General features: G+C 38.9%; 1 protein-coding gene across 1 annotated transcript in view; it reads left to right on the forward strand.

Annotated features, from left to right (window-relative positions):
- Positions 1-12,574: 12,574 nt before the first annotated feature.
- Positions 12,575-25,558, forward strand: part of LOC109041190 (facilitated trehalose transporter Tret1) — a 54,984-nt gene continuing 42,000 nt past the window's right edge. Inside the window, exon 1 of the mRNA XM_019057430.2 lies at positions 12,575-12,715. Within this exon, the coding sequence (XP_018912975.2) occupies positions 12,711-12,715 (5 nt within the window). The 5' untranslated portion in view covers positions 12,575-12,710. The remainder of the gene's footprint in view (positions 12,716-25,558) is intronic.

Genomic DNA, 25,558 nt, shown 5'->3' on the forward strand with positions numbered 1-25,558 from the left:
CCTCGAAAAATATGCAAATATGAACCTTTTCTGCTGTAAGAGTCTTAATTTTCAGGTCAAGGCAGTGCAATTCTGTGCTATTTGCCTCAAGTAAATTTGAATAAATACACAGTGCACAAACACCGAGTACAATATCCGAGTCAAATTAAGCATTAGCATTTCAATACATGCCTCCGATTTTTCATAAGTTCATAAGGGAATGTTGCCTTCAGTTTATAGCTACACGGCCAATTGAGAAATCCTGGAAGATACCGGAAAAGAGCAACTTGGATCCCAGTGTTAGAGTAGCTGTATCACTTGAAATTGAAGGCGAAACGAGAACTTCGTACTAATGTTTTTTCAGAGCATTCAACATTTTACGAAAACGTCGTCCGTTCTCGCATTGCTATTTTTGGCTAATTTTGTTCGTCAATTTGATAACCATCGTGCGCTATTCGTTCAGGAAAACCACATATGAGCAATTCTACGAATACTGTCCTATTTGACGAAAAATTAAAAATTCAACTTGATATTTGTTTGGATCGACCGTTCATTCCTCTGTCTCTGCGTAGTATCAGGATTAAATATTTATTACGGATAAAAAAATTTTATCAGTCATTTTCTGCTTTTTACATTGAAATTGTTTTAAAAAATTATCCTGGATGTCACGATCACTAAATCAATTGTTTTGGATCACCAGTAAGAGAAACATGAGCGCATGAAGATTTTTTTGTAGTAATACTGTTAGACGTTATTAAAAAATGGAACAAAGAAAAGTAGAGTCTCGTTATTTTTTTCTCTTTATCTTAAGATATCAATCTTTTCCAAGTTTGCAGATTTTTCAGTTGCGATCAGAGCAAACATACACATTTTTAATATTTTATGGATGAAATATCTATATTGTTCTTTTTTTCTTGAATATCCAAACGTATGTCGCCAGAAAACTTCAAATCTTGTTCAAAAATTATGTAGTCTAAATATTAGCAGCTACAGTTGTACCATAAATCTGAAAAATTGTGACTGTCATACATAATACATAATTCATACATATGAAATTTGCGGTCACTTAATTACAGTTAATCTACTTTATACGCACCCTGCCCTCCTTAGAGTTCCCCCTCCCCCAGAAAAAAAACCCTTTGTCGTCACACCTCCCCCAAAAAACTCCCAGAGTTATACTTTTATTTCTCAATGGTAACTGAGAAAGGAGATCAAAAATATACATGCCTAAAACACTCTGTACTTAATTGCGCGCCGAAGTTAAGGCGTCAAAAAAATATTTACCAGTGGTATTCATAATTTCCGATTACACTAGATTATCGCCGGAAAAGCACTCTCTAATTGCATGCAAAAGTTACCGTCGGTCAAGTGTAGTCTATTTCATAGGCATAAATTAGATATACCGTGAAATATTTTACGAGTTTAATAAGTATCTTTTGATATTTTTTCTTACACTCAACAAATACGAGTATTAAAACAATGAACGAAACTAAAAAACAGCGAACCGATTAAATCAACTAAGGCTAAAATCAAACTAAAAAACTCAAATTCGCTTACGTCTAATAGCCAGACTAGTTTCGGGAGCATCAATCGTCTCCCATCTTCAGTGGTTGTTGACTGATTCGGAATTCGTGGTCGCACTGCATGCATGTGGCCGAACTTTGGACTCCGAGCTTCGACTTCCGAGCATTGGAGTCCAAAGTTCGGCCACATGCATGCAGTGCGACCACGAATTCCGAATCAGTCAACAACCACTGAAGATGGGAGACGATTGATGCTCCCGAAACTAGTCTGGCAATTAGACGTAAGCGAATTTGAGTTTTTTAGTTTGATTTTAGCCTTAGTTGAAATACGAGTATTATAAGGAGCATACATCGTGAGAAAATCCTCACGAACTTTGAGTGTAATTCAACAGCATAACTTTCTAAATATATCCTTATTCATTAAAGAGAATGAAATGATTTGCGACACATAAGAGGTACCATAAAAAATTATTGCGGCTGTTTGCAAATATTAAAATGTACCCAGGTAACAGTTGCGATGGGACTGATGCTATTTGCGTTAGTCACAACAATCGAATTTGCACTTTGGTATTTCTGATTTTTTTATGTATCGGCAAAATATTGAAATTTCTCTCCAGGCTCTGTCTAAATAGCTAATTGAATCTGATTATTATGTCTGTGAAAAAGAAGAATTGTTTAAAAAATGACTATAAATACGTAAGTATGTACATCCGTAAAACTGTAGTCAGTCAAATTGCAGTGCTCATAGCCTACCTCTTAAATTGAAGGAGTTTTATTCATCCGAAAGAGAAATAATAATTTTTTCTCCATGTTGCTGCCATCCGTAAAACTTCAGTCATTATTTGGCTGTTCCTCGTTCTAGTAATTATCTTCTTACTTTTATTTCATACGTTCTGGCGGGAAAATATATGTAGGTTGTTATCCATATCAAATAACGGAGCGTGTTTGCAGTGGAATGAACCATTTTCTTCCTGTATTGTTACATTTTTATGGTCAAACCTGAGACTTAAATTTTAATTTTTCCGAAATAATGAATTCTATTAAAAACACTTTCATGTAAAATATATGCTGGAAACTAAAGATATTACTGGTTACTTGTCTGTAAGAGCTCAAATTATTTTACAGTAAGTATCCATCTTTACACTATTTTTACTAAGTTCTTTACTCGATAAAAATGTCAAAATAACAGTTTTGTACAGTCGTTTTGTATCGGAAGTAATATTTCGAAATTTTTACCAAATATGACCTCTGGAAAGTAAAGTAGATCTAGCAGGGAAGATATAGCAGTCAAAATATTGAAAAAATTCAGAAAAAGCCAATAGTCAATAGCAGGCCCGCCATATCCCATCTCGGGCCCTGGTGCCGGTTTTAGGGTCCGGACCCCAAGCACGAAGGGGGGGGGAGTCCGAGGGGCATCCCCCGAGGAATTTTAGAATTTATACGACTAATCGGACGCATTTTGAAGCTTCCATAAAGAATTTATCCATCAATTTCTGCGGAATAATCATGTTTTTTTTTTTATATATATTTTCAGCAAAAAATACTTGCGAATTGTTGCATTCAAAACATCTGGAAGATTTTTATTTTTTTTTTTTTGGGGGGGGGGGGCATATGATATTATTTTCAGTTCTAAGAGGGCCAGGCCCCCTGGACTCCCCCTTCGTTTGTCTATGGCAAGGGAGTTGAGCCATGAGCCATTGAGGTCGAGGATGCCAGACTGGAGACTCTTAGCATCTGACGACGGAAGAAAATGAAACGCAGTTACTAAATATATCCCTCTGTACTGAAAATCTTGAAAATAGATAGAAATTTTCCAAGAAGTATACTTCTTTGAAAATTTAAGAATAATTCTAGAGTGCCCCAGCGTGTTTCTGAAAATCTATTCACCTTTTGCGAAATTTTTATGGTGAATTTTTCACTTTTTCTTACGAAACAAGGATTGCATATGAATTCGTAGTGGTTTTTCACGGGTAACACGGGCCCCCTACGGGGCCCAGGCCCCGGTACCAGGGACCCAGCATCCCCGCCTTGTGCCGGGCCTGCCTTCATGCACTCTGGGGTTGCTGATTTCAGTGGTGAATGCATAGCTGAAGTGCGCTACAGCTAGAATTGTATTTAGCAAAGGGGTGGTTTTTCTACGAGGATTAAAAATAGACGAGTGGTACGGAATTTAACAAAAGAATATGAACTATAAAAAACGATAATCCGCGTATTGAAACTTGGCTGTTTTGAAAACGCCTTCAAATGCGACGAGATACCTCTCGCATTCCGGAGAGTTCAAATAGTTGTATCATTGCGCCGTAAGAATGTGACGGAAGATTTAAGCGGAGATAGCCTCCATGCACGCTGGGCGTGTCAATTTCCTCTGAAATTTTCGCAGTGGTGAATGCATGGCTGAAGTGTGCTTCAGCTAGAATTGTATTTACAAATGGGTGGTTTTTCTAAGAGGATTAAAAATAGACGAGTGGTACGGAATATAACAAAAGAATATAAACTATGCCAAACGATAATCCGGGTATCGGAACTTGGCTGATTTGAAAACGCCTTCAAATCTGGCGTGATACCTCACGCATTCCGGAGCGTTCAAATAGTTGTATCATTGCGCCTTAGAAATGTGACGGAAGATTTAAATGGAAATAGCCTTCATGCTCAATAGTTTCCTGAATAGAAGAAAATGTTTAATATCCTTATCATCTGGACGACACGACTAATTACCCGCCTAATGTTTAACACTATTGTAAAAGTAATCCCAAAACTTCTCCCTTTGTGGCAAATATCGACATTTTTACCTACATTGAGACCTTTATCAGTTCATTTGATCAACTTCGGATAAATACAAGACTACTTCCCGCTATTTTTAGATTTTCATAGCCTCTGAAATATTGCTTACTTACAATGGGATTACCTTTTGCAATAAGGAGCCACTATCTTTGGCTCTTCCATAAAACCGCATATCTGCATAGGGAAACCAATGGCATGTATGGTATTTCTTAAATGGGCCAGGAATAGTGGTTCCATATTGCAAAATGTTTTCCAATTAGTTATGTGTTTACATGAAACTCATACCCCCTATTGTTACTCATTATCCATGACTCGTCGAGTCTTTTTTTTTGTTTTTCTTTATGCAACTGAACTATCTCAAAAACACATCGTCCTGTCAACAGAAAAATAGGATGTAGGAATAAAATGGGGTTTTGCCATACATAGTTTTTTTTGTGGATCTTACTTCGCGCATTTGTTCGAACAGTAACAGTCAAAATTGCACCAATCAAAAATGGCCATTGATACCAGAGAAGACGGGTACCATAATTCGTCGTTTTTTAGACAGAAGCACGTAACTGCTTATTCAGATACTGCAAAATAACTTATGGTGCAACAATAAATAAACTATTTCACGGCTGGGCGTCTCAAACTTAAAATTCCAATAATCTTTCTTTAATTGCATGGGGGGGAAAAAGCAAACTTTCAGGTACAAATTGCGCTGTCATCTCCACAGAAGAAGGTACATCTTTAGTCCATTATACAACGTTGAAAGAGAGATATGTCTTTTCGTCAGAGAAACAACGAATTCTGCGACCTAATAGTAACGCCTTCCTTGCGCTTCGCCTTACTGAACAGTGGGAAAATCAGAGGCGATAGGAGATGGGTAAGAAAAAAGTCAAATATCTCAGCGACCAAAGAATTTAAAAGAAAATGGGGATTGTATTAAATCTGAAACATACCTACCTATCAAACGAAACACTCCTTTATCTAACTTTATTTTTGACACTTGTGGAGAAAAAAGTAAGACACTTGCGTAATGTGGTATTGAACGTAGGTTGAGGTTGATTTTCTCTGAATTTCTAATTTTCAGCCGCATCATGCCCTCTCGTAGCAGCGAAAGGACAAATCAAACACAAATATAAAAGGGTGGAAAAATCACTACAAAATCGTTTGCGTGTGTAGGAAGAGACCTTTATAAATACTTGACTTTGAGGCAATTAAACCTGCTCCGTACACCTCGCATGAGTGGTTAAATACTCTTACTATATTTTCATGAGCCAAGGTGTGTGTGATTAGCACTAAATTTATGGGTCATTCTTAATTATCTTATCATCGGAGTGCATGGCGCCAGCATTAATAACGGTTATTGGTCGGGTGGACTCGGAACGATTTCTGGTTGAACTCGAAGAGGGGCAATTAAAGGGCTTTAAGCCGGATCAGTTTAATCGTAACTTAATGCAGGAGTCATTGCCTGGAGAAATAATAAGTCTGCAATTGGATTATTGCTAGCGCTGCCGATGCAGTATGACCGCGCTATCTTGCAGTGTTGCAGTCGGCAAGGTTTCCATTCCCTGTTACGTAACTCCTTCGACCGTACGCTATCCCGCTTCCTGCATTGTACTTGCTACGCTACTAGAGGAGAAGCTTTTTAAATCTCTCGAGGGTATTATGACGGTATACAGGGTGATCCAAGGTTGAACCGTGAGACTTCAGGGGCGTCTTCTGTGGGTCAAGATAAGCCAAAAGGTGCTTATATGGAGGCTACGGCGACCCGAAGTTCTGGGAAATAAATATTTTTCTCCGCATTTTGGTATAATGGTAACTCAACGACTTTCATAGGAATTTGTGGGTGCCGATAATTTGATGCGCTAAATTCATTAATGACATTGGAAAGATTGAGATCTCAGTTGAGCGTGAAGTTCCTGGCGGATCTTCGACTTAAAAAGGCCAAAATGTTGGTTTTTGGCCTCTTGATGGTATTTTGCGGAGTTCCTGAGGCCCCACTTTTAACTGAGATTTCGATTTTTCTGATGCCACTAATGAATTTAACGCATCAAATCATGCGCACATCCGATACATTCGAGGAGATTTGACACATGCATGTTGCCAAAATGCAGAGAAAACAATATATTTCCAAGAACTTTGGAAAGGGGGGGGGGCTGCAGCCTTGCGAAAAGGCACTTTCGGAAAAATTTCATGGAGGCTCATTTTTACCCACAGAACACGCTCCTACAGTCTGGTGTTGAAGTCTTGGATCACCCTGTATATCCATGCCTCTTGCGAAGAATCATTTGGATGCAATCTGTTGCACACAAAAGATTGCACATAAAGGATAATTTATAAATATACTACTGGAATGTAAAATTGCGCACAAACCATGAAAAAGAGGCAGAAGAAAGTCTTAAATCCATTCCTTAACGCTAAAGCGTAGTCAATATCACGCATTTTCAAATGTTCGGGTCCGCAGATACTTTTTCTTTGTTGTTCGCAACCAGTTTTGCCCAGAAAGAGAAAACACATAGCCCTAACCTGCAAGTACAAGCTCGCAAACTGCTATCAGTCTTTCTCACGTGTCATTTCCGTCATTGCAACACAGAAAAAAATGGATGGTGCTGACGACAGAACCTTTTGTTCATACGGCTCCCACAGTTTCTTTGTTACACTTACAGAACTTTTCTGTTGTGAGAACAGAACTTCTGTCGTGGGAACAGAGTACTCTGTTCCCACGACCAAAAGTTCTGTAAGTGTAACAAAGAAACTGTGGGAGCCGTATGAACAAAAGGTTCTGTCGTCAGCACCATCCATTTTTTTCTGTGAAAGCATTTATTTCTGTGTACTTTTTTATACGAGAAGAAAAAAAATGTTCCAAAACGACAGAAATTGCACACGTCGAATAAATTGAAAGCTCCATGCGAGATTTATTTATACGTACTAGCAAAACCCTATTCTCAGACAAACCTATAGGTCTGTCTCGGCAAATCTAGGTTTACCAAGTTGGACCGAAATTTTTCAGAAAGATCAATTGACAAATTTAGGTTGGCCAAGCACCATTTTAGGCAAACCGCAATATTTTTTCTACGCCGATATGACATTACCGCTTATATAGCCTTTTTTTATCGCTAATATGACTCGACAGTCTTATTTTTTATACAGCTAATATGACTTTACCGCTCAATTTTTTTCACCGCTTCAGCGACTATCTTATCCTATTTCCAAGACCTCTGGGGGTACTAGGTAGAATTTTCTTTTTAAACCACTTATTTCAAAGTAACAAAGGATTTATTTGAGGAAGTGACAGGCGTGACAAGACTTGAGTTCATACTTTGTTTAGAGACCCATTGCGCTGAATTACCTGTGCGAAATAAACAAGTTGACTCGCGGACTACGTTAGTTGCAGACCGTGAAAATGAGAATATTAGAGTAGTCTTGCAAAATTCATCAGGAAGCATGAACATTCTGGCAAGCAAGCCTAATTGCGATCGTGGTGGTACGTCAATGGATGCTCAAACGTCTCACACGTTTCACCTATTCGTCATTGTCAATTTGCAGCATTTGAGGCATTGAAGCAAACCAAATTTACAATGGAGCGACCTCACGAACCGTAATTAATTATCTAAGTCCAAGTTGAGGACTGAAAGAGATACTTTGTTAGTACTTCTAAATGAGTGTGATAGAATCTCGCAGTCTAAGAGCTTTTTCCTTAACCCAGTCATACTGAAAAATGAAGATGGGAGTATAGGTACAAAACCCAGTAAGTGACATCAGGGGTTGTCAAGAACTCACCTGGCGTTCATCTTTGTAAAACAACCTAAATACCTTTGCTTCGTGCATTTTTGGCGAAAATTTGTTTTTGAATTTTGGTCTATTTTTCATTAGAGTATATTTGTAACTTTCGGGCTGAAAGATTCAAATGAAATGAATGAATTTATTGCACATTCTTAGCAACGCCCGATGCGACGCGTTCCAGATTTTGAATCTCAGCTCTTCAAATGTGACCCAGGAAGTTGGCTTTATTTTCTAATTATTTATGCCTTCAAAATCAGACCTTGGATCATAAGCTACTTTAGGATAAGATTTCATTTTCTAACATCAGATAAAAATTGAAACAGATGCTGTATAAGGAAATATTTGTTTGAAACACGCTATATATTTTGAGAGGAAGCAAACGAATGATTGAAACTGAGAGGCGATAAGAAGAAAACACTCAAAATGACTAATTACAGGAAGGTATCTAATGTTCTTGAATTGAAAGCGTGTTTTCAAAATATTAAAAGGTTATAAAAATTAAATGTCTAATCGGCTATCTCTTCATACTACATAGTTATACAGATACAAAGCCGATCTCTTGAGGACTTTGTTTCTAACGAAGTGTCGGACTGATAAGTCTGATCCCTAACTTTTTGTACTCCGTGTTACAGCCGTAGATTTGTGAACAATTACTAAAACCCCATCATTGAATGGTTTAGAGCTTTCAGGCGCGAGTTGCGTAAAATCTTCGCTTACATTAGTACATAAATTACATACTGATTCATTATTACGTATAAATTTCGACGGTGATACCACCAGACCACGTATCTCGGTTTGCAACGTTGTAGACTTCTTGCCATGCTTTATTTTTTAGATAGAAAACCACTCAACTTCAATTCTTGAAAACCTCAGTGCTTTCTCCTCTTTCTGCGGAAAATTTAATCGTACTGCCAAACTTTGTCCAGATGACCTCATTGTCCAATCTCCATCAGAAAGAATGACAAAAATCAAAATAAAAAAATGGTTTAAAGAAGAATTTTTCTAGATTTTCAGAGATCAACCAGTCAAAGTTATCGTTTAGAGTTTTCAACCATTACTTCTTAGAATGAAAGCATCAATTCGTTTGTTCGTTGTTTTTCTTGTTGCGCGTTCAAGTCTCTCAGTTTGAATTATCTTCAATGGATTATTAGGGTGTACATGCTTCAGTGGTGCTGGTTTTTAGGTCGCAGTTGAGGGAGGACCTATGCTTTTGAAGTTTAGACACTTTTAATAATGGTTCTACAACGATCAGTAATAAATTATCGGATAATCAGGTTGCATGCGGAGTAGCAAGCAAAATTAGCATATTTCGATAGGAATTTTTTGGGGTCAATAATTTAGGATTTTTTTCCTGCAGTTTTTTTTATGTTCCGAGTTTTTTATATTTTTAACTATGAGCGGTGAAGGATGAATTAAAAACTCATGGATTTAGAGGGATTCACAAGTTCTCAGTGCCCTTTTTACTATTATTTCCTTCAACCCTTTTTTATGCTATCCTCCTTTCTTTTTCATTTTACTTAATCAGAAACAAAATTTCCCGAACATTTCTATCGTAGATAAGTTCCCGATACAGACTGCATGAATTGCATAAATTGAGGCGTGCAGACCTGTTCAAAATAATGAAGTTATAAAAAGTAAAGGGTTTTTTCCTCTTCAGATGGCATTCCACGCATTTTTTCTTCTGGAACAATGATATTAAAAAAAATTGAATTGCAATATAATACCGAAAGAACAAACGCGCACGAAATGCGTTGCAGTAAAGATTTGGAGACAGTGAAAAATTTGCTCAATAGCTTAAATTAAACCAGAGCTCATGATCGTATGACTCATTGACCTGTAAGATAACAACATCATTTAAGGCGTCTAGAACCAAAATTTGCCCAAATTTTCTCGCTTGATAACAGAAAATTCACGAGAAAACATGAAAATGGAGGCTTTCGTTCTTTCGATATTACAATAACACTGATGATCGTACGATTTTTAGACAGGGCAATGGAGATTGCCGTTTTTGGTTCTAGGCGCCTCATTAATTATTGTCTTCAGTGGGTCCTTCATTATTACTGAAAAGGGGACGACCCGAGACCAGTCTGAGAATTCTCGTAAGTGAATTATGTTAGTACATATGGACTTTATTTATGATGAAAAATTATATTTTACCAATCAAATGTATTTAAACCTTCTTTATTTTTTTCCGATCGTTATACTAATACAGTTGTATCTCTTTGTAACGTTTCTCAAAATAACTTTTTTTCGAAGACAAAGTTCAATTCTTTAAACCCCAGCGGGTTTATTCTCGGTAGGGCGTTTCTTAAAACAAAGCTTCTCCAGGAACAACGTATTACCTTAAATTTCCTTTCGAAAACGTTATAAAGTGATACGAGCGTATATATTACTAATCATATTTTAATCATCTTAAATTTTTGCTTTAAAATTATTTCGGAGAGAGAAAACTGCAAACCTTCTTTCTCCGGTTTTCACTTAATGCGGCTTGGTTAATTGTTCCTGAATATCCAAATGAGGGACCTTGAGGATAAGGCGCATAAGTGCAGTTATTGCTATTTCGAGAAATACGTGTTCGATGTTTCGAAACTACATGGATCCTCGTGGCATAAAGAAAGTTCAAACTGACTTTTTGATGCATACAATTTAAATTTGGGAGAAAATGTTCCACAGAATATACATCAAGACTAGTTTTACTCAAAATTATTAATATCTCATTTTTTTCAAAAACTGCAATTATACGCCTTTGTCCTCCAATCCCCCGATTTATAAAAAGAAAATCACTTGACTTAGGCATTAAAAAAGGAAAAAGAAAATTTATTTCTCTTATTTCTTATTTTTTTCACATAAGACACATCATTAGAATGCTAATGGGCCTGTTGCAAACTTTAGCTAGAGCAAAAATAAAAATTGTTACTCATAGAGAATGTCTCAAAAATCACGATGAGCGCATCGGCAAAGTCTGAAGTACTCTCCTTACTTCACAATTTGCGTTTTTTCGAGCTTCCCGCCTCAAAAACGACACCACGGCACATTTCATTAGAGGAGCCATTCCATCTAACTCCTGCTCACAAGGATACTACTTTGCTCTGGCAAAAGTTCGCAACAGGTCCATTGGTAAAATTTGCCTTTATTTACTCTTCTTGAAGCGGAAATGTTAAGGTGCTCAATGCCCAAGATTTCTGGTTTGAAAGAGAGCAGTGGAGGTTAGGAGTCGTAGAGCGCGAGGAAGTGCTGTAAAGCGACTTACATGTGGATTACATTTTGCAATAAGGGACCACTATCTCTGGCTCTTTCATTAAAGCACATATCCGCATAGAGAAACCAATGGCATACATGTTTTTCTAAAATGAGCCAGAAATATTGGTTCCTTATTGCTAAATGTAATCCATGTATGTATTTACTCTTCTACGTATCATAAAATCTATTCAATGGAGATATTGCATGTCGACGGTGCAAGTCGGCAATCACATAACTCGGTTTGCGACGTCGCAGACTTCCTGTCATACTTTATTTTTTAAACGGAAAACAATTCAACGGCAATTCTTTAAAACTGCCATGATTTTTCTTCATTGTGCGAAGAAAATTCTGCAAAAACTTCAAGGAATGATGTCAATTAGTTCTCCTTTAAAAAAATAACATCGAGGCGGAGATTTTCAGACACCGCAAACGAGTTATGTGATTGCCGACTTGCACCGTCGATGTGTGAGGGATTTGCGATTTGACTGTTGTTCCTTCTGTAAAAGTTTGCGAGAAACACGATGGTGCCACTGGTTTTCTCTGAAATCAACTCCCAAGCTCAAAAAAAGCTCTCAAAGTGAGGCCAAAATGGAGGGGATATCCCGCCCTACCCTGAGAGTCCACCTCTACATCAAAACAAACTCTCCATGCAAGGATAGGGAGCAAATACATTAGCAGGGTTGCCGTGTTTTCAGTTTTGGAGTCCCCAAATGAAGTGGCAGCCCTGTCAATGTATTTGCTCCCTATCTTTGCATGGAGAGTTTGTTTTGATGTAGAGGTGAACTCTCAGGGTAGGGCAGGATATCCCCTCCATTTTGGCCTCACTTTGAGAGCTTTTTTTGAGCTTGGGAGATGATTTCAGAGAAAATCAGTGGCACCATCGTGTTTCTTGCGAACTTTTACATGAGAAGCAACAGTCAAATCGCAAAGCCCTCACACATGCAACATCTCCATTCTGTTTTGTTCTCCTCTTCAGGAGCTTGATGCGGTGGTGGCGCGCGGTGGTGCATCTGTGCGCGCGCATCCCAAACCGGTGCGGGCTTTACTGCAGACTGCTCGCGGTGCTCGCGGACCCGAGCGCAAATCGCTGCGTTTAGACGAGTCCCGAGCCTGTGGCGCCCTCGATCGTGGCCCCCGTTCCCCTTTTGTCCCAACTGCGTCGCTCACTCCCGAAAAAGTTGATCAGTTCGTCCGCTAGTGTGGGGCAGAATTCACTATCCTGCTCATCGCTTGGAGCCCTTAACTATAGGTGTTGTGTTCCCCTGTTACCGTACTGAACCGATGTTGTTGTGTTGTAACGTGCTCGACTCCGCATAGACCACGTGTTAGTGTTTGTTACTTGGAGTATCATGATCTGGGTCGCCAAGTCGTCTCCGCTTTCATCATCATAGCATCGTGGAATCTGCATTCGTAAAAAAAATGATGTAAGTTTTTTCCTATGATTTCACGCTAGGGTTTTTTTTCTTTCTTGTTTTTTTTTAAGGTTCGATCATCAAATGGGGTTAATAGAATCGCCTAGACCACGGAATGGTTTCGAACTGTGAATTAATATGCATGAATAAATTAGAACGTCTTGAAAATATCGATTCCGCCAAGTTCGTCTAGGAAATCTGGTCCACGCGGTTTATAGCTCGACTGTCATGCTCAATTGACGTTAATGAAATTGAATCACCTCGGATGAAAGTGACCAACAGTTGTTTCATTGTGAATTAAAATTAAGTCGTAAAAAGCGGTCCGCTACTACTATTTAACGTTCGTTTGTTTTTTCTTTTTCTAAAAAAATTAAGAGAATTCGCCCGATTGAAAAAAATTACCCAGCGTAGAAATATTGAGTGCAACCTAGTTCAGGGTTGAAAGGAAGAAATTGTTTATACTCACAATTTGTTCATATTATTTTTCTACGGACAAACTAGAAAATAGTTATAGAATGTCTCCTGCTTTCTGATGATTTACCTCGGTTTTCTTTAAAGGAAAAATTTAGTGAAGCTCGTGTTTATCTGCGCCTTTGAGTTATGTTGCTTCATCTTTTACCTCTTCATTCGTTCGACGAGGTTGTCCAAAAAAGTGAGTGTAATGCGCTACGGCCTTTTCATCTAATTTCAGTATCCCTTATCAGGGGCAAGACCAATACCAAAAATCGAAACGAAATCTAATCTGAAGTTTTTTATATTCCATATTTTGACAACCGATTCTCAACTCATCGAGCAAATAAAGAAGTAAAAAGTAAACCAACAACCCAATAAAGAAAACAACAACATCACTGAAAACAAGCAACTGTACCATTAAAGCAGAATGAAACTTAGGATCTGAGAGTCACCAGGTCTAATTGGATTCGGCACCTTGAACTATTAGCTATCAAATCTTTAGTCCATAAAAATGTAAAAAAAATCCTGTACATTTTTTACGGTGATTATCAAGGTCATGAGTTGCACTGTAGATGCGACCTATATTTAAATGTATAGTTTCTGTAGTTTTACAATTTTATGATAAACTGCAACTTTTACAAGTTCCTGACTTTTCACGGACTCTGAGACTGATAGCTAAAATTACTTTTTGATGAGCTGGGTTTTAAAAAATTCGAGGCTTCTTATCTGAAGTTGTGTCACCTATTACCAGTAAATTTCTAGGGCATTAATTTTTATCAACCAAGCTGATGCAAATTGATTGTTCGCAAACAGAATACTGATTATTTTCTCCAAATTAAAGAACGCAAATGATCGTGATATAATAGTGATGTGACACACATTCATATCGAACCCATCCCTCGAATATCATTATTATATAATAGCGTTGAGACTTAATCTTACTTTCCCTAAATTGATCGTCGCAATAAATCATTTTCCTTATCAGCAACGAAAAAAAAAATCTAGCGTCGCGTTCTCTGACACACTTAATCCTTTCGCTCCAACCTTTCCCAATGATTCGTCGTTTGAATTATTCGGCAACTTTAATTATATTTATTCAGCTCTTCAGTCTTATCAATTATACTTTATTTCTTTAATCCTTCCACTTTTCCACTTTTCATCCACTTTTCATGCGTACGTTAGCTTATTATCCATTACCAAACGCTGTCGGTTTGCAAACTTTAGGAACCCCTCGTATTAACTCGAATGATGAAAGTTTCCTATTACTAATGAGTTCCAAATATAGGAAACGAAAATTAATTCGAATAACTAAAGGGTATACATTGAAGCGAGAGTCAATACGTGCCTGGAATTAGCATTATGCGTTCGTTACTGCGGTCATGGTAAAGAGGAAAAATATTAAAACGAGTGGACAGTTAATTGGAAGACGGAACGGTCAGTTGACTCAATTGTCCGGTAATAACGCAGAATAAGTACAGGTTTCCTCGCATACGCGTACATCTCCAAGAACAAATCACCTCTTTAGGTGACATCAACTGATCGCGCACGTTTAGCAGAATCGCTCAAGTCGTATTAAGTTTGCACTGGGAAGAAGAGGTTTGGACTTTCATGCCTCCGAAAGACTTGATGTTGAAGAAAAAGTAAAACAGCTTTTTTCACGTCCAAAATATTTTTTTTCAATGATTTCAAAACTACTTTCAACTCATTTTTTTTTCTGAAATTCGAATTGATGAGTTTCTGTTAAAAACGTTCCAAATGAAGTAGAGGCTCGCATAATAATAAAAAAAACACCAAGAGTGCACTTTTACAAAATTATCTGGGGGCCATTTATAAAATACGTAACGCTCTGGGGCGGGAGGGGTGGTTAGGGACTGCGAGAAGTTGACCGTTATAGTATAATCCTTTATGGCATAGCGCATGCTTATCATGCCGGACTTTTGAGACTTGAATTTTAAACCTGGCGTCGTGTTTGATGAATACTACCTCTCTATTGGCATAATTCTGCTGAAAGTCACTGTGGTATCATCCTTGGAGCGCCGCCCCCTTCATCCAATCCCGTTGCATCTCTCAAAGGTTCCACCATTATTTTCCGGTTCGTTGCGTTAAGAACAAATCATAGGGGACTTAACTTTTCATTTGTCCGTTGTAGTTCTGAGGCTAAATTCTAAGACATCGTTGATCCTAAATGATGTCAAACATATGAACGTCCGGGGAGGGTTTTTATGACATTTGAGAAGATGTTCGATGTTATTTCAATGCTTACCTCCATAATTTGGTCCCAAGTTTTTATAGTCTTGACGAAATTTTCACCCTTTTTGGAGTTATTTGTTGGTTTCCCACAAAGAAAGCAATCGACCCATCATAAAATTATGCCAAAAACTTGTAACCCAGTAATCCATTAAGAATACTTAGCTGCATTGTTCTTCAGCACAGAAACGTATTGAAACGTAGGTCACAAGGAGCTCACACCGCCCATATAACTAATTCAAACCTCGATAACTTAGAATCACGAAAGCCCAAATTTGTATGTGAAATTGCTTATTTTCAACTTGGAGGTGTCGAGGTGCGACCATACGTCTTTGCGTCAGAGCAAAGGTTCATGACTCTTACGCGGACGGCCAAGTTGGAAATTAGCAGGGGTGAGGCATGAATGATCGATTATCGACATTTTCCATTGGAGTTTGTGGTAGAGAATCGATTACTAACGTGTTCTTTGCGGACACACTGTCCATCGATCTTTTTCCATAGGTTCAAATGCCATATCAATCGATATGTCGCAAAGCACGCGACGCCACTTACTAGAATTGAGGCCAAGCGGACGTTATCTCATGAGCCGTGCCGTGGAACATATCGACGAAGCGCAAATGCCAGGGCTCATATTTATGCGGTTTAGAATCTTGTAGTACTCGCCATCCATTTTAGGTTGAACGCGACTCCCTATGGAACGGAACGGAATTGGCCGATCGGTGCCAGCGTATTTTAGCGCTTGACTTTGCTCACCTTTGAAGGTGGCGGCGAAAGGTATCGAGTTATCAACACGGACATGAATAAGTGGTTGGAGGTTTCAAAATCATGAATGGAGCCCCAGCAGGTTGTTGATGGGAGCGATCCTTGAGCCCGCTCTGAAGTCGCCTGAAACTTTGCCTTTCACTTTCTTGCTCCGCTGAGAGCTAGCGTTAGCTCTCCCGCGGTTCAACTTGGCGTTCCATGAACTTGCGAGCTGTGATTTGATTTCACTAGTTATCATTAATTGCGCGGGAAAAAATGCACTGTTCTCTTGGCACACCGTACGGTGCGTAAAATAGGTGTAAACAATGTTACCTGTCGAGAAACCTATTTTATTTGTTTAGATGTAGTAGTGTTACAGTGTTACACGCATAGGGTAAATACAATGATTAATTGCGCCAGTCACAGAATCGATGGTCACAGATTGGCTCGAAAAATAATACAAGTTTTTACGTTCATTATTGATGTAATCAGTGTCGCCTTCCAAAAAACTTGGTGGATATCGTCACCACCGCAGTATTTCATCCTACGCTTTCTCTACTTTAGTTTCACTCACATACTCTGAGAGATCCTCCTTAGTATTCCGATAATGGTTGAAATTTTATTTTCCGAGACTCAAAATTTTCTCCTATGGGGATCACTTATTATTGAGCAATAGGCTTGACTTCCCCGGGGGCTTCATCGTTTTCAGGAAAAATCCCTGGCCTCGTATCCACGATTTACGACGTTGCAGACTTCCCGTCGTGGTTTATTTTTTTATTTAAAAAATTATCCACGTGATATCTTAAGCCTTTTCAAAATTTTTCTCCCTTGTTTGGTGGATGTTTTGTGAAATTTACTAGCAACCAAATTTGCCCGCCCCCTCCGCCCCCCCCCTTAAAACAAAATCAAGCAAAAAAGGAGCGGATATTCTGAGATACTGAAACCTAGACACTTTTGTCCCCGAGTTTAGCCATGCATAATATTAATCAAAGATATATATTGAAAATTTTGTTCCGCCAAAATACGAACACATTTTGGTGTTGTCGCTGAAGTTAATAAGTAGGTACTCTTCATTCGAACGAGGCAACCATCAGGTGAGTTCGGTTTTTGCCTTATTTGCACTGGAATGAAAAACTACCTAATAAAAAATTGATCGATCGCATATCTGAATATGGTCAACTTTGTTGAAGTCCTTGTTCAAGTCTTTCGCAAATGAGATCGGTTTGAGTTTTTGCAGACAAAAAAATCCACTCAAAAATCAAATGATGATGACCATTTTAGAGCGAAATATAAATGTTTCATATTACTGGTCTGGTTGATTTAAAAGGACCTAAAGCCGTTAAAAGATTTTATGTGACATAATGATTTACTACAGGGTGACCCAGACCTACTGCACCAGTCCTTTTTCCCGGTTATTTTAGGTTGGGCGAAGTCCAGGATCACAGGTTTGGATAGGAAATCGACCCCGAGTAGGTAAGTCGTACTTTTGGTCTCGAAGCACCCCCCCCCCCCCGGCTATTCTTGAAGGTGGGGGAGGGAGTTAAAGGGGGATCCGTACATCAAAAGTCGAGGTTTACGTCAAAATTTTGAACGTTTTTAATCAGAATCAGAAAGCAAGGACAATTTTAATCCAAATTAACACCAAGAAATCAAAAATCGGCCCATCCGTGTATGCAATTTTGACTATTAAAGATAGGGGACAGAGCCCTCTTCAAAATATGCAAGTTCACTGAATTGACGTAGAGGCTCGGATTAAAGATGATTTCATAGGTAATTGACCCCAAGGAATCCGATTTGAGGGTCCTGTCGTCCCCAGAGGCTTCTCTGATGGGGTACAGTGGGGACTCTGAACGTGTAATTTTGGCCAGTGTGGGGTTTTCCAGCACCCCATTATGGAAGCCTCTAGGGACGACAGGACCCTCGAATCGGATTTCTTGGGGTCAATTACCTATGAAATATCTTTAATCCGTCGAGGCTCTACGTCAATTTAGTGAACTTGTATCTTTTGAGGGGGGTTCTGTCTTCCATCTTTAATGGACAACGGGACCCTAGGGAAAGATCCTAGGGTCTCGTGGGGTCGCGTTGCGCGTCCTCGTCTCGTCACTGGGATGTGGTGGCAGACCTCAGGACTCCAAGCGCCGAGTGCCGCGTAATAATTATTAAGCGACGAGACGCAATGTTGCCAGATTCTCCTGAAAAGTAAGCACTTTTCCCAATATAACCAAATGTAAAATATTCCCAATATATTGGATAATTTAGCAACCTTGACAATCCGCGACGCGCGACATCGAAGGCCACGCCACGCTGCACTGCGGAACGAGCCATCGGGAGAGGAGAGGTCGGATGTGAAATTTTCGACTAGTTCTGCAAAATTTGATGTTTATTTAGTCTTATTTCAAGTTTTAAGGGGTGATTCTCGGTGGAAATGCCACAAACACACCAATGAGACTGTTTTTAAACTTCCACGTTATGTATCAACGGAAATATAAACTTTTAAAGTTTCCACAACTTATCCGACCTCTCAAATGAACTCGCTCCACTGTGCGCCGGGGGCTCGGCACAAATTGTCGTCGCTCTACTCGAGAAAGGACGTAACTTCACTTGAATATGAACCTCGAGCAGTGGAGAGATTCACGCATTACAGTAGTCGTCATAAAACGCACTTAGGCGTTTTTATAACGGCAGAGCGATGAAGTGAAAGAAATCCTCACTCTGACGAGCAATCGGACCCGCGATTTTTGCTCCTCCAAGCAAGAAGACGTTTGAAAAGCGTACGGTTATGCAATTACTTCCGCACAGCAGCATTGCACGTTGATAACCCCTAGGCGCGATGAGCTCCTTGCGACAGCGCGATGGCAATGAAGTTGGAATGAATGATCGTAACTCAATTTTCACGAGAGCCGTGACAAATGTCTACTTTGTGGTATCTCAAGGATTGCATTAAAATAACAGCACGGTAAAAATTAAAGACGTCGAATGGGACTTCATTTATAAAAGTTATCTTCCAGTTTGGCGTTCCGCGAAATCGCTCGATAATCGAATATCGGGAGATAAAACTCCAGACGCAGACAAAAATAGCAACAAGAAGACCTGTACGTCCTATGATACGTCGACTGTAATAGTAAATACGTCCATCTACCCCTACGGTTAACGTATTTTCGTCTACTCAGTGGAATTTTGTCTACCGGAGTTTTCACGTCCTGGCAATGGGAGTATGACATCGAATTCGACGATAAATTTTACAATTTTCTACTGTGTGAGTAGACGACTAATAAAAAACGCCTTCATTGAGAAAAGTTACTTCCTAGCGTGGTCTTAGAGGCCGAATAGTTGCATCATTTAAAAATCCAGACAGTGTAGCAGGTTGCTTCGGATGTTTCTATGATAAAGAGTAACGACTCATAAGAAACGCCTTCATTGGGGAAAGATACTGCCTAGCGTCGCCTCAGAGGCCGAATAGTTGCATCATTCAAAAACCCCATCAATAGTGTAGCCGCGTAGATTAGCGAGAACTACGGTTGCTTCGGAATTTGAATGATCGTACAATGAGGAGGAACGACGCATAAGAGAAGCCTTCATTGAAAAAATATACTTCCCGGCGTGGCCTTAGAGGCCGAATTGTTGCATCCTTTAAAAACCCAGTCAACAGTTTCGCAGTGCACATTAGTAAGAAATTGGGTCTGTAAGATTCTCAGAGAGGATTAAATCAAAGTCAATTTCAAGTAACATGTTAGTCTTTAGTAGATTCCTGGCTTTATATGATCTTCAGGCAATGCAGCAGTCATTGTAACTTATTACAACCAGCTATCTCTTCAAAGCACACTGAACTACAAAAAAAATTTAGACGCAAACATACTCATTTTTATCTTTGGGAAGGCAGTTCCGCTAGCAGGAGTACAAATTATTTTAGAAAAAAGCGAAGAGCCCTCCACTGCTTATCAAGTTGTAGGGCACTATGAAAAAATTCAATAGGCAATACATGTACGCAATTCCATCGCCACTTTTTTTATATTATCTCGGCATAAAATCTACCGTTCCGTACAACGTATCCCGGTAAAGAGGGGGATCTGTAAACTGCACAGCCCGCATAGAGAAATGAAGCGTTGTTAAATTTCTTGCCGGAAACATTCTCTGAAGGACTCAGAATGGTAAAGGAATCAATGACCGATGCGATCAGTGAACACGAACCACAATTCTTTGATGTAACTTCATCGCACTCAATTACTCACGAAGATAATCACTGTATTTTACAAGACTAATGAAGGCGATGAATCTCCCGTGAATTCCTTGTAATAAGGTAATTTATTCCTGGCAACGCGTTTGCGCCGCGTAGCGCTGGCGAATTCGATCGCCTTAAGGGTGAAAAGTTCTGAGCTTTGATGATGAACGTGTCATTTTTAGCTGATTTTGAAGGGACATAATTTTGGAGACAAAGGACTGTTTCCTTTGATTTATCCACTTCACAACTTTTTTTGTGGAAAATTTGGGTCAAGATGGGTGTTATTTTCCCAAATTACTTCCCCTCCTTCCTCTTTCACTATGCTTCTCACTATTTCCTTGTTGTTTAATGCTTTTCGTTTTTCTGTTCTTTACTTTTTCCTCTGCTTGTACTGAATTTTGAGGTGAGTCAGACATTGAGGGCTAAATATACGGAGAAAAATGGATTTGTAAATATTTCGGATTCCGATGGAAGTAATCCGAGGATTATTTATGATGTATCATTAGATTCAAGCGATCAGAGTCCGCGGTGTGGATTTTAATCGAAGATTTGAAAAGATGCAAAAAGCGCGAGTGGGTCTTAAGGAACAGAAATATTTACGGCTGTCAAAAAGAATGAACATGATTCTTTGAAAAGAAAAAAATTGAGGATTTGGAAGGATTTGGACCAGTTTATAGGGAATACATTACAGCACCTTTCATTCTGCTTTCAAAATTTCGCGTAAAAATATATATTAATGCAACATAGAAATCGGAAATTAAACCGTAGGTGAGGGCGACATATTCACTGAGGATGAGTAGAGGACACTAAATTATTTTAGGTGGGCACACTTAACACTGATGAAGCAATGAAGCAAACATTTTACAAATACTTCAACGATTTAAATTTTTGCCATTTGGCAAAAATTAATAATTGTATTTTATTTACTATTCAAGAGTGAATTTCCAAACTTCTCGTAGTGTGAATAATTTTTATCTTCGCAAAATTTTGGACATTTTTGTACGCGTGGCTATTGTTCTTTCCTCAGACACTCGTATAGTACGCCTTTCGCTTCAATAAATGTGAAGAATGGGTTTTTTTTTTTGTCCTGTTCTAATCCTGAGAGTACAAAGAGAATCCTCGATCAATATTTCAATCTGGGAAATTTTGAGTTTTTTAAAGTGCAACTCATTTTCAATAACAATTGCCTTATTGAAAGTTTGTCACGCAAGAACGTTTTTTTTTTTTTTTTTTTTTTTTTTAATTTTTTTTATTTTTTTTTTAAATCAAACTGTACGATGTATTCCTTGTCCGCTAGCACAAGACGAACAGCTATAGGTGATTTCTGAGTGTGCTTTTTATAATAAAATTCTTTCAGTGCGTGGTCCAAATTAAGCGTTTGTCTTTGAGCTCAGCGTATTGTTATACCGTCCGCAAGGGGCACTGGGCAGCACGGTGGGTGCGCTCGCTGTAATAGTCGCGTGTCACTAATGCTTCGTGTGACTATGACGTCCTCGAGGTCGTTAATCATTCGAAGCGTAACCCACCGTTGCCAAATTTGCTCATCATCACAATCATGCATTTTTCGTCGATGCGCACGAATACAACCTGACAATCAAGCCGTTGCTGCAGTTCATCTGTGATGTGCCGATGTCAGCCGGTTTTGCAAATGCATACGTATTCCACCAAGAGCGATAATTAAGCGGCCACGACACCTGTACTTCATGACCGGTACTAACGCCCAAAGACGAAAAGGACTTCGTAATCGAGACTAATTGTCCCCTCAAGTTGGTATGAAACTTACTTTTGAGGATCAACACCAGCACCTTTTGGTGTCTGATGAGCGACGCTTTGAGCAGCGCGCTTTGCAAGCAGAATCCACTTTGACAAAAAAAATGTCTTCAAACTGCTCATCGCAACATTCATCACTTATCTCGCGGCGAGGACGTGTTTTTCTGTCGTGCACAGGCCGTCACGTATATATCAGTTACTTTTTTCATTTATTTTTTTGGAATGTTCACATTTTCTGGCTTCAAGACGAAGGTCAAAGCTTGGTTCTGAGGGCCAAATTCTAAAAAAATTCTCAATTTTTCAGTGTTCCACATAAGATTTATCATGCTGGGCCCAAAATTGACTACTCAATAACTCAGGATACAATATGTTATTTCGGACCACTTGAGACATAAATGTTTGAAGATAATCAACCGTCCCTTCGAGCCCAGCATGAAATAATCTGATGATGTGGAACACTGAAAAACCCCCCAAATTTTCGTGGATTTGGCATATGGGCCTATTAGAGCTTCTGCTCTAGAGCTAAAAAATTTCTTTGGAACTCAATTGTTCCTAAAATCCTGTATTATCGTTGTACATGTATATAGGTCGTTAAGTTAGAAATATTAAGGAATCAGAAGGAATATTCGTAGAGTCCTCGTATTTTGACGGCAGTTTGACGAAAAAATTACTAAAAGTGCTATATTTTCTAGATGGCGAAAAAGTTGTTTTTGACTTTGGGCCCAAAGGTGTCGATTGACACACATTCTGCGTCTCACCAGGTTTGAATCAACATATCCAAAGCTCATCAGCCGTCATCAATGGGCCCATCATAAAATCTGGGAAAGAACACTGAAAGAACGCAAATTTTCGTGGGTTTTGGCCTTTCGATATCAAGCTCGGGCATCTCTTTTTAAATAAAAAATGACCGTCCCACCAAAACATACATGTGCCTAGTAAAATATGCGTCGTCAGCTGAAATATATCAAACAAACATAAGATTCCGGGGGTGAACCGACTTTGGCCCGCATACCCCTCCTCCCATCCTGTATAATACATTCTGAAGTCTTTTTAAGGCTGCAAAAAAGGCGTGGGGTTTGCGCTGAGTTTTTTCCCAATTGTCATCTGCTGACATTTTATGTTGCAATATTTTGACCTTTCTCAATGAGCTCTCGCGAAAGTTTGCGACACAAAATGTGGGCTTCAAAGTCATCGACACTCCATGCTTTACGGTGGGATGTCAGCGGGGGCCATGAATCATTAACGGTGATTAACTGATACCGTAATGACTTAAACTCAGAGTTCACGAACTCAGGCTGGTGACTGATGAGACCCATCGCGAATATTTTGATCTCGCGGCGTAGGAATCTCATTGTCAAACATTTTGCGGGTAGCCTATTTTGAAGTAATTAATTAAAGTCATGCAAGGTACTCGCAGCCTGTGTTCTTACCGCAGTGACATCACAATACTCAATTTGAATGATACTTTACCTTGCTAAAGGAAAGCAAACTGACAATGCAGAATTGACTTTCAGAGATAATCAACTTTAGTGTGGGCTTGATAACATGGTGTTTTATGGACCGAGGCCGTGCTTACCTTCTTCCATCCAACGTTACTAGTACTTTTACAAGAATATGTTTGTTTAATTTTGCTTTGCTAAACTAGTAGACTATAAGATTTTAAAATATTAAATGCCGTATGATAAATGCCTACTTTTTCGCTGTAAACTTTGATTTTTCTTAGTGAAAGCACAATCTAGCATTTCTACGGAATACTCGTATCGTCTGTGCCACGAACCGCTCACACGCACTGGAAAAAAAGTCGCTCGGATCTAGAGTCCAGACTCTTGAAAACAATGACAAAAAAAATAATAGTAATAATTCCGCTTCAATCGAATTTTTGCTTCAATCAAAAGGAAATCCGCTTAAATTAAGAGGCTTGGTTCTCGATCTCACAAAAATCCGATTGAATCGAGAGTATTTGTTTTTGTCAATGTTTTTATGAGTCTGGGCTCTAGATCCAAGCGATTTTTTTTTTCCCAGTGTGATTCACCAAGTCGTAAATTGAAAGGATTGCCTTGGAGATGTAGTTCACCTCCGGCAATCAGAAAGTCTTGAAAAAGCAGCCGTCTTCAATGACGAGAAAATGAGTGGAAAAAATCAAAATACAGAAATACTTTTATCGGCATCACATCTCCAAAAAAATTTCAATTAAGTTTCCGCACTTAGGATAACTTCACTCGAACACCTAAGGAATCATTCGGAATCCGAGCCGAAATCATATGTATTGACCATTCTAGACCTGGTGATTGCGACTAAATTTGTCACAGGAAATTCATCCTCAAAGATGGAACCGTCACTGAGGACAAGTGCAGGAAGTGTCACCATTTTCCCAAGACAATAGAGCACACAATAGCAGTGTGCAAGCTGTTGTCCAACACTGAATATCTGCAACGGCATACTTCGTCGCCTACCTGACATAAGGGCGTAACTACAATCTTCAATGAACCGTGTGCTCCATATAATTCAATGCTTTTCCGGGCTCATCCCAATGTAGTTACGTCCTTATGTCAGCCAAGCGACGAATTCTTTGACCGAAATTGTACCCATCAAGCTTTGCTTCAGCGGCGCAAGTTGAGTTGAGTAAACAAATTAACGTCCCTTAAATTTTAATTTTTATTTTACTTTAAATAATAATTTAATTTTCTGGGTTATATAATTATTCCCCGTTTCTCATGGAATCAGTTTAACCCCCGTATTAAACTATTTATTTTTTTAAGTTTTATAAATGTTACGGTAATTTTCTCGGCACAGCAATCTGATGCTTCTGATATTGGTCCGTCTGTCTAGTTTCACAGTGATATCAAATTTTGAGGAGCAAGACAAAAAAAATATAAGATACGTATGAAAAAATTAAATTTCGACGGTATATACGAGGCAGAAGGTCATCTCCATTCTTTTATAATTCGAGTGTATTTTTTCTTCTCAGAGAATGTCAAGAAGTAAATGTCAGTGGTCGTAGAGTAGACCGCTTTTAGCAGAAAGGAACCAGCTCACATAATTTTCTCCACGCGAATAGGATTTTAATACGTAAATTACACTTTTTCGTTGAATACGAATCCATCCTACTTTTGATTTAATGAAAAATCCCAAATTCACCAGCGATCACTTTTCAATGACAGTTGACATGTCTTATTGCAGCACAATAATAAACCTGTATCCTTCAGTCTAACTGAGAAATTGGAGTGAGTCACCGAGCAGGTCTTTGAGGCAGCTAACATTGTTTTTTATTTTGGTAGCAGTGATACCTGCGGGTCGCTTGTTGAATCGATATCGAATGACCTTAATTGATATAAAGCCTTGTGAAGATAGGGAGTTATCGATCAAACTTATTCTATATCGATTCAACAATCGACCTCCTGAAGTAGAGTTTCTCGTGATCCTCT

Source organism: Bemisia tabaci, chromosome 1, assembly GCF_918797505.1.
Source record: "Bemisia tabaci chromosome 1, PGI_BMITA_v3".
In the NCBI taxonomy this organism is placed as follows: Eukaryota; Metazoa; Arthropoda; class Insecta; order Hemiptera; family Aleyrodidae; genus Bemisia; species Bemisia tabaci.